General features: G+C 46.3%; 1 protein-coding gene across 1 annotated transcript in view; it reads right to left on the reverse strand.

Moving 5' to 3' along the window:
• Positions 1 to 16206, reverse strand: part of STX1A (syntaxin 1A) — a 101818-nt gene that overhangs the window by 40822 nt on the left and 44790 nt on the right. Inside the window, exon 5 of the mRNA XM_085308411.1 lies at positions 1113 to 1187. Coding sequence (XP_085164537.1) covers positions 1113 to 1187 — 75 coding nt within the window. The remainder of the gene's footprint in view (positions 1 to 1112; positions 1188 to 16206) is intronic.

Below are 16206 nucleotides of genomic sequence, written 5' to 3' on the forward strand. Positions count from 1 at the left end.
CCTATTCCTTTACCTTCAACTTGGGAAAGGGGCACAATGGGGAGAATTTTACAAAGCGGAAAAAAAAGTTACTGAAGAATGACACAGGAGGAAAAATGAAGCCCATCCCCAGGCAATCCCAGCAAAGCAAAGCCAAAAGCAGCCTCTGGCTGTCCCTTCCTTCAGTTCTGTGATCCCTTTCAATATGGATCCAATTTGCCAGAGAGCATATGAACAGGCTCAAATTGTGGCAGGGCTGTAATTGTAGCATGCCCTTTCCAATTCAGAGCAAAAGATCCCCAAATTGTCTTGACCCAAGTTAAACACTAGCTGCTACTGGCATTGGCCTGAGATTACAGCTCCACGGCACACTGAGCCAAACTGCAGCCATTTCAGGTTACTGTGTGTCCCCGAAATCCCTCTCATGGCTATTCTCCATACAGCATGCACTCTGAAAATATTCACTCTCCAACAACAACAACAAAAGAGTTCTGAGGAAGCTAGAGACAAATGAGGACAAACTCAGTGGTTCCAAGTGAGATGGGGGCACAGGGGTAGAATAGCAGTGTGCAGAGCCGATGCCTGGAGCAGCATGTGTCCACTAGAGTTCTGTATTATCTTTGCTGTCAAGATAAATCTGAGTGTTTTTAAGAGAGCTGAGACTGTAGAGGACAACTTTTTGGCAAGAGGGAATTTTACATCACAACTAACACTGAAAAGCTGAGACCTGATCCTGGCCAGTGAAATTAAGTGCTAGTGTGCAGGAGTGTGAAGTGCTCTGGTGACTCTTTGCCTAGGCTCTTCTCTCTCATTTCATTGTTTTGGAAAGACACAAAGGGACATGCAGATTTTACTCCACAAAAGTGCTAAACAAGATTAGAGCTAAACCATCTGAGAGAAGAACAAGCAACACAGATCCAGATCAGCACTGCAGGAGGAGCGATCCACCCTGCCTCCCACGCACCCAGAGCCCCAGGACAGATGAGCACCCACATGTGGTGGTACCCGTCATCTTGCGCTGAGCTTCACAGTCAGGCAGGAACACAGACACATCTGGGAGCTTCAGGATAGGACTGCTGCTGGTAGAGCCTCTTCCCCTATGTCCAACAGCAGTGTCACAGGCAAATACTCACTCTTTAGCTTGGAGCGCACTTTGTTCGCTGTCTTTTTTATGTCGGACATTAACTCTTCCAGTTCCTCCTTCGTTTCTGAGGAGACAGAAGAGAGCAAACATGGGTGCATTGTAAACACTGCTAAAATCTACTCCTCAGCCTCACAGCATGTGGAATTCAGAACTGGGAGTGAGTCCATCTCTGAGCTGGGAGAACCAGCAGAGCGCTTCCAGCTCATGTGTCCAAATGGATTCTCCTCACAAGTCCCTTGCACACCACAAGCGCCTGCTCTTCCAGCAGGACACTGGTAGGCTCTGCTTGTCAACAGCCCAGTAGCAATTCACCTCCCTCCACCCAGGGCGTGTGACCCCAACACCTCACATGGGGGCACCAGGGTCTGATGCTGAGCACAGTCCCCACTGGTCCCTGCCAGGGAATGTCAGTACACTCAACATGCATGGGGGCTGTAAGTACTCCCTGCCACAGAGTACTCATCCTTTGTGGCTCTGCACTTTTTCCTCAAAGGAGGAGGTCAGGACAGAGACAGCAGTTTGTTTGCTGCAGCGGACAGACATGTCACAGGCTGCAAGTGACCAAATGAGTCTAGAAATGAGCTTYGCCTTTGACAAGCTGATACCGAAGGCCAAGTCAGGTATGCTGGGACTAGGTGAGCCTTACTGCAGAAACCATTTGTCTGCACACAGGATTCAACTCCTACTTATCCCATGGTTCTGCAAAAAGTTGAAGAGATGAGATATACAATCGATAGTTTTGGTTCCTTGAACTAAGTGAAAACCACTGCTGGACGCTAAAACCCTTCTGCACACCCGCCAGCAAGAGTTGAAGCATGGGCTAAACTCCCCTAGGCCCTGCTGTGCTGGCTAGCCCTGTTCATGCTGTAATAAAAGCATCCGTCTTCCTCGGTGAAAGCCTTGTGCTCCTCTTAATTTTCTGTTTGCTCTGCAATAAGGACATAACTTACTCATGCCCCGGCTCTCCTTTTCTGCTTCAGCCAGCAGCTACTGGTGACACTGCTTGACTAATTGCCAGTTTGTACTCGGTCACTCCTCAGCCTGATTTCCCTGCTTTTGGCAGAAATCTATAGGCTGAAGCAGCAGTGCCAGAAAACATACCAGTTCCACTGCCCACATTTCAGAAATGGCTCTGGGAAGCCCATCGGCAGCAGGACCATGCAAAACAGTTCTCGTATTTCACTGCTCAGGGGAACAGGAGTTGCAAATAAATCAAGTGCAAGGCTAATCCCTCCTCTCTGTGCCCATTCAGATCCAAAGCTCCTACTCCTGTGCTACCCTTCCAGAGCACACTGCAAACAGCACCACACTCCTGCTAGGAGAACAAGCCCTGCTGAGCACTGAGACCCCATCTTGGCATCCTTCTAGGGCCTYCTCCCCAGGCCTAAAAAGGTTTTTATAAAAAGTTAGTCTCCCAGGCTGTCAGGAATACTGATTTCATTATACAGAGAAGTAAAGCAGGTGACATACTCAAGAGAAATAAATCTGCTGTGGAAGTTCAGAGTCCTGACTCATCAATGGGATTTGGCATAGGGCTATCTATCCTCTCTCCCATGTGCAAAAGCCATCAGGCTATAAGGTTTTGAATTGAAAACTAATGACAGCTGAATCATTATAATGCCTCTAGATAGTTATATCTTGTAGGAATGTTCTCTGCATTGCAGCAGCATCCCCAAGCCAAAAGCCAGCGCTTGTCCAAACATAGATCAGAACGAAGCTCCTCAATCTCAGCCATACYACCTTCCCAGAAATCAAAGAGTACACTTTAAAGAGGCGGAGATACCCAGCAGCGACCTTCACCATTCTGTTTCAGACACTGCTGGAGCCCTGCCAGAGCAGCAGCACATATGGAGCAGGTCATACATGTTCTCTAATTAGCAGACAGGTCACCAGCCTGTGCCCTACCAGCACAGCCCTTCACTCTGAGCATCTGCAGAAAGGACGTGTGATAGGAAACATCTGCATTCAAACAACAAACCACCTCTGCAAAGGAAGGACAGTGGGGTACAGGGAAAGAGGGCAGGTGCCTTGCTGTGTTCATCCACAGGTGTGCTGACAGTCAAGCTGACTTGTCAGGAACGTAGCCCTGTCCTGTTCCATGAGACTGGCCGATGCAAGTACATAGCAGCACAACCAGAGCATTGCAATGTCTCAAAATCCAGATACTAAAGAAAGTACAAAAGACTTCCCATTCAAATATGATTTCTCAGAAATCCAGACACCCTAGTGCTTCCCTTCAATTTTGATGAGATCAAGACTTATTAAATAGAACTTTTTTTTAATAGACTCTGGACACATTAACAGAGTCATTTCAATGGCTGTGGTAGCTCTGATGCTACACGCTCTCAGCTGGCAGTCACTAGACATAATTAAAAAATCATGATGACGGGAAAGTGCTGGGGGAAGGTCATATCCTATTGATGGTTGTACAGATTTCTGATGAAACTCAGACCTTCAATAGTATTCAGGAAAGTGAGAAAATGAATACTTCTGCAAATACCTTGGATCCAGGCTTCAATTATTTCTGGGCATGCCAGCACAACAGCCCCACTGGACAGAGGCAGAATGATTTGCCAAAAGAATAAGCATATACTCAGGAAAAGGAAGAGGACATTTTCAGTTTGATTTCTCATTTAAGTAATTATTTGATTTGTTCCTATTTTCAAAAGAACTTGTATTTAATAAACAGACTAGCTTGGGCCAAATAATGCTATACTCCAGGGCAGGCTGGGGGCCAGCTGGTTAAAAAGCAGCTTTGCAGAAAAAGACTCAGAAGCCCTGGTGGACAAGTGGCCCAGGAGTGAGCCTGCAAAGCAGGTAAACCACATCCTGAGCCATCTTAGCAAGAGTACAGCCAGCAGAGCGAGGAAAGGGATTATTCATTTCCCCGTGGCAAGATGGGGACTTGTGAGACCCCATCTAAGGTGCTGTGTCTTGTTTGCGACTCCCTCCCGAAAAGGCAGGCATTAGCACACTGGAGCGAGTCCAGCCAAGGCATCAATGTGGTCAGGGCTAGAGCACAGGACCTCTATGAACAGGCTGAATTAAGCACACACAGTAAAGTGGTGAGCTCGTGTGTGCATCCAGAGCCATAAGAGCAGCTCAGAAAGCTAACAGGGATACGCAGGTGGGCGAAAGGACATGGGACTGGACTTACGTACTTCTCTGAAGCTGCCTTTTCTCAAAATATTTTCAACTGAGCAACAGAGAGGAAACACTTCTGGCTAGTTTTTGAGTCCCAGAACTTACGCGGATTACTTGGCGATCCGGCAGGCACATGCTTTCCAGACAATTATTTTAACATTGACAGTGTCTGTTGAAGTGACTCACTCAAATCTATTTAACTGTTCATTGGGACTAACATTCAGCAACAGGAAGCTGAACAACTACAACATCACTGCTGCTATGGTAGAGCCTTCCTCCCCCCCAGCAACAAAAGCAACAGTAAAGGACAATGTCAACACTTCCTGCCACCGCAGTCCAGGCTGGTAACATGATTCACTTTCACTAAAGCCTCAGTTGCTTGGGGGGTACCAAACAAATCCATCACCCAGCACTCCCAGGTAGGATGCTCATTCCTGAGTATATGCTTATTCTTTTGGCAGGGAGAATTCCTGCCTACAGCTTAGACATTCAAAACTGAAGTTCAGTATCATTAATAAAGAGGGAGAAAAAACAACAAACCATCAAGCAGCAAACTGGACAGCTGCAACTGCACAACTCAGGTATTGGGCTGCCCTGCAGCACAGAGGCAGACAGCAGATTTTCACAGCTCAGAGGTTAACCATGGGGAATTGAGACTCATTCTTCTCTGCTTTGGGAGTCTATGATGCATTTGAACATGACAATGAAGGTAGCTTAGATCCCTGATGTGGTCTGAGCTAGTTTAAACTTTCTCACATAGAAAGAAAACTTCTATTAAAAAATTAAAGAAGTTCCTGACCGCAGTTCCTCCAAAGACATTTTTAAAAAACAAAACTGTTGAAAACAAACCTTTCTTAAGACTTTTTTTGTACTTCTTGCAGGCTATGTGCCTATTTAACTTGGCATTTAACAAAACACAACACATTTTTTAAAAGTGAATGCAAAGATGCAAGTGTAGGACCTAGCAGTTGTCTACAACTGCCCTACGTGGGCTGTCCAGTGTCTATAAAAGCCAGAAGCAAAACAAACAAACAATCTTTCCTGGAGATCTGCAGAGTTTAGTTGAAATTTTTGTAGTGTTTTATTACTTAACAGTAATAAAAATGAAAACTTAAAAGTCACCAGGCAGACTGGTTAGAAAGGCTATTTCAGTGACAAGCTTTCCCTTCAGTCATGTGGAAGAAGTAAAATCTCCTCTTCTGTTTGCCCTAGTCTTACTGGGAAATGCATACTATTACTTGGGATTCTCAAGACGTTTCCTCTGCTCTGTTTGCAAGAGGCAAGGTGACAGTACCACTCACTGGCACAGAGAAACCCAGAGGTGCATGAGCCTTTCTGCTTTTCCTACCTGCACTTCCCAAGGACAGCATTCAGGAGAGTTTCATAACCACGCACCATGCAAACTACAGAGCAGGGAGAAAACGTCAATGTTACTGCACAGTAAAAGGGCAAATACCGGCCAAAGGATACCTCTGCTTAGTGTTCTCAGATAAACAGTTCATGCAAAAGTCACATTTGGTTGAGATTACCAAAGCACACAAAGTGGTCACTTTTTCTAAAAGCTCTTGAGCGGTTCAGAAAAACTTGGCCTCTGCTTTCTCTGCCCCACTCCCTGCAACAGCCATCACAGGCCTTTGAGCACTCATCTCCCCCATTTCCACTCGGTAAAACCAACGATGGACTTCCCACGGCCATGACAAGGGCACACGGAGAGAGGAGTAGCATTGCAAAGCTGACCTCTCRGCCCATGCTGCTGGAGACTCAGAGTTGTGGACAAGGAGAACCTGTGAAGTCTCAAASAATGGCGTTCAAGACAGCAGGAGTGGAAGGCACAAGTAGAGGATGCTTCCCAGGATACGCAATACTTGGACTGGATTCACTTGGACTGGAGAGCTCCCATTCATGCCAAGCTGGGCAGCATTTCCATGACACTCAACGTGCAGGCAGCCAGCTGGGCTTGCTCAGCAGTGCAAGTACATAAATGGGAAGATGTGTCAAGCGAGAATTCACTCATGTTAGTATAAGAGCAAATGCCCTGCATTTTAAAACATACTTCAGGACTTCCTTGAACTAAGCTCTGTTTGCCTTCCACCTGTCTTCAAAGGGCCACACCAACATTCCAGGTGAGCACTAAAGCACAGGAGATGTCTATTCCCACCATTAAGGGCAAGCAGCCCCTAAGCTTTAACTTCCAGCATGACAGGAAGGACAAATTCTGCTCAAGAGGCAGCAAAGAGAGACCCTGTTGGGATTTGATATCAATGCAAAATGTCATAATGATTTTACATAGCAGCAGAACAGAGATGATGGGCAGGCATGCATGCAAGCATTTGAAAAGCTTTTAAAGATCCCTTGGAACTCAAGGTGCTATCTTAAATGTTTTATCTGTTTGACAGTTTTTGGAGGTGATCTGCAACAGATTAAACCACTGCTGCCTTTTGTAGTCTTTTGATGATTTTTTTTTAATCGCTAACAAAGGAAGCAGGTGAGATGTTTAACATTTTTCTATTATAACTTTTTAGGTAATTTAAAGCTGATAATCAGTAGGATTGCACTGATAAAATAGTCTTTTATAATATCATTGCTGATGGATCTTGTTTTATATATCCCGGAAATTTCACCTGCTCCTCTCAGCCTATTGATTCAGCTAGGCAGAAGACACTGGATTGCCATCTCTGAGAGGCGCAGAAACATGCACGCAGGTTCACTGGCAGGACAAGAGCACTGTGTAGTTTTGCATGAATATCAGAGCTTTGAAAAAAAGAGGCTCACAGAGAGTGAGCAACCAGAGGCAACCTTACATTCACCAACCCAGTGCTTTAAAGCCCTTCCACAACCTATAACTGAGCAGGCCAAATACTAGGACCACTAGCAGTGGAGGACCACTAGGTTATCCTCCAAATGGTTCTGCTGCTCAGCATTGGAGTCAGAGCCAGAGCCGCTGAGGGCCAAACCTCAGGGATAATGGAGAGCCTGGGCCAGGGCTGACCCAGATGGCAGGTCCTGACTGCAGAACAGTTGAGGTTGGAAGGATGATCTGGAGATCATCTAGTCCAACGCCCCTGCTCAAGCAGGTTCACATAGAACATGTTGCTCAGGATTCTGTCCAGACAGCTTTTGAGTATCTCCAAAGATGGAAATTCCCAAGGGCTGCTTTAGCCCCAAAACATGCTATGAGATAATCTCTTCATCTGCAGCCACTCTTGTTGGCCTCTTATAATCCAGCTAGCATAAATGATGGGGTCAAAGCTTTCTTGCAGAAAAACATTTTGGTTTTGTGATGAACCCGTACAAAAGGAAGTTGAAGACTAGAGAAGGTACAGTTTATTCCCTCATTCCATTTATTTCTTTGGGGAGAAACTGATAAAATATTTTCTTTCCGATTAGTCTGAGACAGAAGCAACAGTTTTCACTTGGGAACAGAGAGGTGGAGGTAAAGGGGAGCAATGTAAACACTATTAAAACAGTCTGGACATTAATGCGAGCCACAGTCCAACCCGCTACACAAGCACAGGTCTCAAAGCAGAATTTGCTGCCTCTGCCTGCTCTGCCATGGCCTCTGGGGGCAATCCACCAGAAGACATTGTTCATGTTGAACAACAAATCCAGATGAACTCTCATCTTGCCTGATAATCAAATCACTCCTTCCCTTCAACAGACTTGGACAGACCATCTCCTTCCATCTTCCTCCAAGCTTTCAATCCTCTTGGTGGTTCTTCTCTGAGCCTCTATTACTCACCATGTTTGTTCTCATGGTGGCACTAAACGTCATCCGAGGCCAGTCTGTCAAGACACACAAGCTATGCTGCACAGGTGCCCTGTCCTCTTCATTACATGTCTCTCCCTCAATCTCAGTACCGTGAGTTAACAGCCTTCAGCACTGCTGTCTTCCCAGCACACTGGTTGCACTAGTAAATGAAGCAAGGAGAGGCGGGTATGCTGGGCTCCCTGGGCTGAGCACACTGGAGGTTGAAAAAGCCAAGCGTCATTACGTTGAGAGCAGTCCCAAGAGCAAGGTGCCGGGCCCAGCTTTCCTCTTGAAAAGTGCAGCAAGTGGTATGGGAAGACAGACAGCAGGGCTAGGAAGGGAACAGAGCAAGACAAACCTACTCCCTGCTACCAGCAGTCATCAGGTAAAGATACCAACTGAACCTGACCAGAGCAATTCTGATAATGTCTTGCTGAACTGCATTAATTACATTATCCTCCTTTAACTCTCTATCAATCTAACTCTACTTCAAATAGTCCATTATTTTGCCCAGAAGCAACGTCAGGCTAATCAGTCAATAATTACCTAGCTTCCTCCCCCTCCCCCGCTCATTTTTTTCTTTAAATTGGCACTGTGCTATTTCTGAGCTCCTAAAGCTCATCGGGTATTCGAGGACTTATTGGAAATCAATGCAAATGGCATAGACACAATCTTACTTAGCTCTTTAAAAACTTGCAGATCGATAACTTCAGATAGATTGGATCTAGCACTGTCTATTTTTGATAGACGCTGTTTAGCAATCACTTGAATTAATACTGGAATGTAAAGAATTTAACTATTCATAAGATATATTTACATCACACATTTTCCAAACACTCCAAAAAATGTTTCCCATATGTTCCTGTCCTTTCTGCATTATTCTAGCATTTTCATTTATTAATGCACCATAACTGCTGAGAGATTTCCATTCACATTCTGCTCCTTCTGAAAATTCATACTGTCCTTCAGTCTGCTGCTTGCTGGGTCTTCCAGCTTTCTGCAACTCTTAGCTCCAGTTTCCATTCCGCTGTGAGAGGATGGAAATGTATTCTCCTCCTTCTCAAACTCATATAGAGAAAAGGAGACAAATGTAAATTAGTGCTAAGTAAAACTCCAAAAGCAGGAGTTACAGAAAAGGGATAAAAAAAGCAAACAGATGCAGTGAGAATCTATACAGTTTGCTAAATTTATTCTGTGCACACACAATATGAACGATCAAGTCATGATCTTCTGTGTTGATGCTTCTCGCTTAATTCCGTTGTCAATTCCCCTTTACCTGTCAAGACGAAATTGGAAATGAAGCTCCTCCATTCTAATACAGTACATTTGCACTAAGAGAAGATTCACTTTGCATTTTTATAAATCTCAAGGACGTTTCTGAACATCCCTAAGTGCAGTTCAGAGTCTGCAGCAGTCACAAACACCATTCTGGGTGTACACGCTTATTGAATCCAGGCTGTCTCAAAATCTTGATGTCAGAGATGTGAAAACAAGSAACGGTATTGCACACTTGGTCCTTTTCAGAGAGGTTTAACTAGAGAGCTTTCAAATGTCAGTTACGCAAATCTTTCTTCCAGGTCTGAGTAATATGAACTAGACTGAATTTATGATCACAAATGAGCAACTTCAGTTCCCTGGTTTATTAATTGCTCTTGTACATTGGTGCCTGGGACATTTAAATCTTTTCTTCTTTCATGCTTTAAAGTCTTGATTTTGATCATAGTCTAAAGTTTTTTCATTTGTCCCTCTCTTTTCAGCCTCTCCTCCAGCTCTGAGTTGACCTCCTTACTCTTGGAGATACCAAACACTGCCTCTTACAATCAAAGTTGTAACTGTGTCGTATTCAGAACCATCCAAACCATCTGAGCCACACGTTGTTTTCTTCCAGGACAGAAACAGCACTCTTTTGATAGTTTTCTTTCTATGGTTCCGGAATACTACCACCGAATGTAATTCAGGCCAAATTAGACTTAAATAAAAAAGAAGTGATGAAGGTCACCATCAATGCACCCAATCATGGGCATGAAAGGTCTCAGAGGTGCAGTGGGATCAGGTTATGATGCCCATGCATGGTGCTTGGGGTGCTGGTGCATGGCTGTAACCCTCCTTGGGGATCCTGTTGGCAAGTCAAAGGTAAGGAACTGGCCTCAGCACTGGGCAGCTTCCCATTCAAACCTCACACTACCTGACATACCAGCACCTGCTTGCTAAGACATTCACTGGGCCTTACTGCTCAGGAGAGCAGAGCTGCACTTAAGAACCAGCTTGACATTATAGATTCCCAGGACAGCAGTACCAAGGAATGAAGCAATACTCATCTCCCTTCTCCCAGGAGAACAGTAGTTGTCTCAAAGCCTGTAATAGGATACAGATTTGCTATATATAAGAGGTACTGCAGAAACAACATCAAAGTGAACTGTGGTGAGAAGAAGATGGCCTGAGTACAGAGACCAAATCACCATCATCGTTTGCAAGCCTCAACGTCCAAATGAGAGCACCCTCACTCCTCTGTGGGTAGCCAAATGACTCACACCTACACATACCCCCTTAATGCAGCTGCACCACAACCTGCCATTACTCTGTCCCTGCACCCACAGGACAGGGCAGAACAAGCCAGAGGCAATTAGTGTATGAGATAAGTAATTCAAAAGTCTAGGACTATTTAATGAAATGGTACAGCACTGCTCCCATCACCATGAAGTACTGTGCACAGCCACCTGCTGCACACAGGGGAACCAGCACAGGGGAGCTGGGCAAGCAGAAGCATGGCCGAGCACACAAGAGGCACGCACAGCAACACGGTTGCAGCAGGGCTGAAGGATCGCTGGAGATGAAAGGCCAAGTATCATCCTGCCCATCCTATCAGCAACCCATCCTATCAGTTGTGCCCAGCTTTCTGCCTGAAGGGCACAGGCAAGCTGGCAGCAGGGTTAGGAAGACAAGGCAGGCCTACTCACTTGCACAGGTACTCATCAATCAAACTTTCCATCTCATCAAGTAAAGATGTCAAGTGAACCCAACCAGATCTATTCCTGCAATGCCTTGCTGAACTCTTTCATTACCTTCCTTTAATTCTCTACCAAGCTCAAAGCCCAACCACTAAAGGTCTTCCAGGCTAAGCCACCAAAGAGAAGCCAGAGGCCTGCAGGGTACTGCTGGGGCAAAAACCTTGATTAAGGTCAGGTGCTGCATCAGTAATTTGCTACCAGATAAAAGATGCCATTCAGCTGAGACTTTTGGGGCTTGGACCTTTACAAACCCTAGAGCCTACCCGCCAGACCACGGAGGACAGGGTACACTAAAGAGACACAGCTCTGGAGAGATCCTGGGTATCGCATGCTGAGGAGGCACTCTGTTCCTTCATCCACATCACTGATGAACAACCTGAATAAGACTGGACCCAGTACTGACCCCTGGGCGACACCACTAGCTTCCAGGCCTTGGCTTTTATAGTCTACTAATAGATGCAACCATGGCTCACAGAAGAGCTCTGCATATCCTGACCTGAGAGATCACCTTTATGAATGGGAATGCTTCAAGAGCAGGATTTCTGTTGGAAGCTGCTCAGCAGCTCACAGGCCCAGGCTGCCCATCTTTTTCGTGGTTGCCCCTCCTGCAGGGATCAGGGCCTTGCTGCTCCCGGTGGCACAGCTAGCCTTTACATGCACTACAAGCAGGGCAGGCTGGCTAAGGTACCCTTCGGTACTTCCACAACCTGTTCTCCACGCAGCAGAACATCTCTAAAGCCCACACATCAACACCAGTCTCTCCTTCACACAGAGTCCAGAGTGATCCCACTACCCTGAGCCATCCTCTCCTGTTGCCTACTGCACTCAAGAAAAGATGTATTTCTGCTTGCTGCTGAGGCCTGAGAATCACACATTTCCCCTCCAGCAGCAACAGGAACAGCTCTGCTTGGAGCACAAAATACTCATGAACATGGTAAAGCTAAGTCATGTGCAGGTCCCATACCCTTCTCTCTCCCTGCCACGCTGCCTGCCAACCCAAACCAGCTCTAAGTCACCTCCAATCTATGGACCCAGCAGTTATTTAACACAGGCCACTCACCATGGCTCTTCCTAAAGTAGATAGCCATATTTCAACAGTTCATTACATGAGAGCAAGTCCACATTAGAGTGGCTGCAGCAAAGGGGGACCATAACTGCTAAGCAAATCTATGAGCACACAAGCAACAGCAATGAGAGCTGAGGAGCATGGTCTGACCCAGGGATCAGGTCCAGATGGAGAGTGAAGTCCTTCACCCCATGCACAAGGAAATGCACATCCCATACTGTGACCTCATTTGGGCAAAGAGAAGCAGGGCTTTGTGTAGAAAATCACCCAGCCAGGGACTTGTGGAAAGGTTATTTTTAGAGTTTACATTTCCATGATAAAAAAATAGATATTGCCTCTAGCTGGAAAGAAAACTTTTTCTAACAATAGTGGTAAAAAAATGACCTTAAGAGTTCCTACAGTCCAAAGAGCTTCAGTGGCCAGAGAGCCTTTCAAGACTCTGTTATTTCATACCAGAGCAGCATGTGCACAATAAAGCCCCAGGAAGCACCTGCTGGAGAGTTTGGACACCTTCACTGACCTATCCAGTCTTTTTTCTAAGGAATGGCCAGCTTTATATTTTTAAACACTGACTAAAGTACATGTAACTGTTTTGCTCACAACAGTTCAGAGGCAGAAAAAAAGTTGTGGCCAGAAAGGAAGAGCATAACTAGGTCAGGTTGCTGGTTTTGGCCCTCATTTCCCTTAGCTGCATCTCTCTCCCACCTCTCACCATATTGAGACCCCATTCTGAGCAGGGAATGGATGATGCTTGCTGCATGGACCCATGGTGCCCATCTGATGGTGCCTGATCTTGGCCAGGGCTTCCACAGGAAGATTTAGCAACACAATACCCTGCCTGGTGAACCAGTTACTGCAACTTTGTTACTTCATTGGATGTCACAACACCCACCTCCACCCACACAACAACAAAGTCCAGAGAAGTCCATAACATTCCTCAGCTGTCTTTTCTCAGTGTGCCATTGGGCTCCAGAGGGCACATGTCTCTGCCTGCCCACACCCAGCCCCTGGTTTACCATCCTCTGTGCACAGCTGTGGACCTGTGGAGCTCAAGAGGCTTCAAGGTAGAGCTCAGTATTGACTTCAAACAGCTGCTTTTCTGCATGATTAAAGAAAAAGGATTGCTCAGCCAGTAGAGGGCACATGACATCATGGGCTGCAGTTCAAGTACATTTAAATATATGATAACATACAGGTTACAGGGAACTCTGCTGGGGCTTCCCTCCCCTCCAACAGCACTCAGTGATAACTCTTCCTCCCCATCTTCTCCAGAAGGACACATTGGCCTCCTTTGGGGGAGTGCAGGAGCTCCCCTGTGCAGTATCTCAGCTGCTTTTTAAATCTTCCAAAGGAAAGGCACATGGTGGAAGAGCCCAGCACACATTATTATTAATCAGAAGATGCCAGAACACAGGGCTTTCATGCTAATTGATCCAAATTCCCTGTAAAACCCCTCTTACACAGAGGGCTACACCAGAATATCACTGAAAATAGCAATTCCCTTTCTCCAGGGCATAGCAATGCCCAAAAGAGTATATCAGTGTTAGCCTCACTGGTGGGAACTGTAATAGAAACATGAATCTCTAAGCCTCATTCTGTCAGCCAGTGTTGGGCACAAATTGCCAAGCACCTCAACACAGAGCTGCCTGCTCTGCCAAGGGCCCCTCTGAAGACCCTCCACAACAAAACCAGCTCTTGGATTTTGGAAACTGTCTTGATTCACTGAGCTTGAAGTCACCTAAATCCCCAGCCAAATTCTGTTGAGCAGGTTACTGCAACAGCAAGGCACCATTTGATTCATCCTTCCTTTGATCTTTCATAGTACCACATCTCCAAACTTGAAAGCAAAGCAACTCGTCATGGCTACATAGTTACACGCTCACCACCAGCTCCATCACGGCCCTAATCTGTTCTCCTTTAAGTGAGACATATAGGCTGCGGCTGATCATCTTTCCATGATCTCTGTCAAAAGGCTGCCTTGCTCCAGATGAGGCCTCCCCAAGGCTGAGGAGAGGGGTAAGATCACCTCCCTTGACCTGCTGGCAACACTCTTCCTAACACACCCCAGGATACCATTGGCCTTCCTGGCCACAAGGGCAAATTGCTGCCTCATGGTCAACTTGTCATCCACCAGTACTCCCAGGGTCTTTTTTCCAGAGCTGCTTTCCAGAAGGTCAGCCCCCAGCTTGTACTGGTGCATGGGGTTATTCTTCCCTAGGTGCAGGACTCCGCACTTGCCCTTGTTGAACCTCACGAGGTTCCTCTCCGTCCAGCTCTCCAGTCTGTCCAGGTCTCTCTGAATGGTAGCACAGCCCTCAGCTGTATCAGCCATTCCTCCCAGCTTGGTATCGTCAGCAAATTTGCTGAGGAGCAACTCTGGCCCTTCATGCAGTCATTGATGAAAAAGTTGAACAGGATGGGACCCAGTACTGAGCCCTGGGGCTCCTCACTGCTCCCCCTTGCAGCCATTGCCAGCTCCCCCTTCTTGGTGTTGGCACCTTGCAGCTGATTCAACTGCTGTGCTGCTGAGCAGAGCTTTCCCAATTTTACTCCTACCATTTCTTGATAAACTTTTCCCTATGCCTTCCAAGTCTATCTGCAGCTTCTGAGCTCTGCTCAGTTTGCCTAGACGCCATCCTCCCTCTCATTTCTCAACAACTCACAGCCAAAATAAGCCTGGCTGCACAATAGCCCTCAGCAGTGCTCCGAGGGCAGCTCTGATTTGCTGCATGCTGGGCAGGAGGCAGCACTAATGTGCTCCCCAGCATGTATGCTCTGGCTTCCTGCTCCACCCAAGCACAGTGTCATCTGCAACTGTCACCAATGTGTCACTAGCCCCCTTCTCCATAGTGTTCATTAATTCACTGGACAGGAATACTTTCGGTCTCTGCTCTCCAGCTCTGACACACTGTCATGACTGCAATGTCTAAGCATTTCCTGAGAGACATGGGCAACATGACCTGCAGCTGCATCTTCTACTGCCAAAAGGCAAAAGATTTCTCATCTCAAGCAGAGGCAACATTACACAAAACAGCATATTTGCCACAAGTGTGGAGGCAAACTGAGGGCCACAGCTATGCTGACTTACCAGAACAGGCCCTTTGCACCGTATGGGATGGCAAAAAGGATCATAGTAACCTGGCACTGCTGCACAAGAAACTCTGCTGACCAACCTGAGGGCACAAGGTCTATGGGACACATTCAGTGCCTGGGAGCTGTTCTCGCTGATGGTGCAGCAGTGAGATTAATCTTCCAGTCTAAAGTACAGCCTTACTGCCAAAGCTGGGAGGAACTACCCTGAGGCCAGGGTCTTGTAAGCTGCTCTGTCAGACCCAAAGTTTCAGGTGCTTAAAGATCCAGCTTCTCTGACAAGCAACTTGCAAGAGTCTCCACAGGAATCAAAGCCAAAGTATTCTTGGCTTTGCAGTCCCTGAGACTGCAGCTTCATTTCACGCACAAAGAAGTGGAGCAGAAGGTACAATCCTACCATGCTGGACTGTCTCTGCCCAACATGCTCACTAGCTTAACAAGGAACAACATGCACCACAAAGATCAAATGGATAAAGGGGAAGTCCAAAAGCAAGGGGATCACAGTGACCAGCAAACATGTGGCAGCAGTTCAGCAGTCTGATTCCAGCTCATGGTAAATTCTCTTGCTCCCTATTTCACCGTTTCAAACTTTCAGCATTTTGCTCATTTGGTGTCCTTCACAGAAAGGCAACTTAGTACCCATTTTCATTTCGGGTAATTGGAGTTGAGAAACTAGGAACACTGATAGGAAGGGAAGAAAATCAAATTTCTCTCTCTGAATTTGTCTTTGACAAGAAAGATGAAACAAAGCTTGAACAATTGGAAAATAACAGAGACCCTATGGAATTGCACAAAAACAATGCAATGATGCCTTTGGGCCACACAGAAATGAAGAGGAACGTAATATGATGAATGCAGGTCTGGGATTTGTAGAAACTGGCTACCAAGCATTCATTTTCCCTCCTCAGCTCTTTCATAGGAAATATTTTTGTGAACTTTTCCTGGGGTGCTCCACACACTTCCTCCTTGGCATTGATACATTTGTTTCCTTGCAACCTCAGATCTCTTTGCAGCCTCCTGCTAATGT

The sequence above is a fragment of the Rhea americana genome, unplaced genomic scaffold (genome assembly GCF_003343005.1).
Source record: "Rhea americana isolate MKP2758 unplaced genomic scaffold, rheAme1 scaffold_274, whole genome shotgun sequence".
NCBI lineage: Eukaryota > Metazoa > Chordata > Aves > Rheiformes > Rheidae > Rhea > Rhea americana.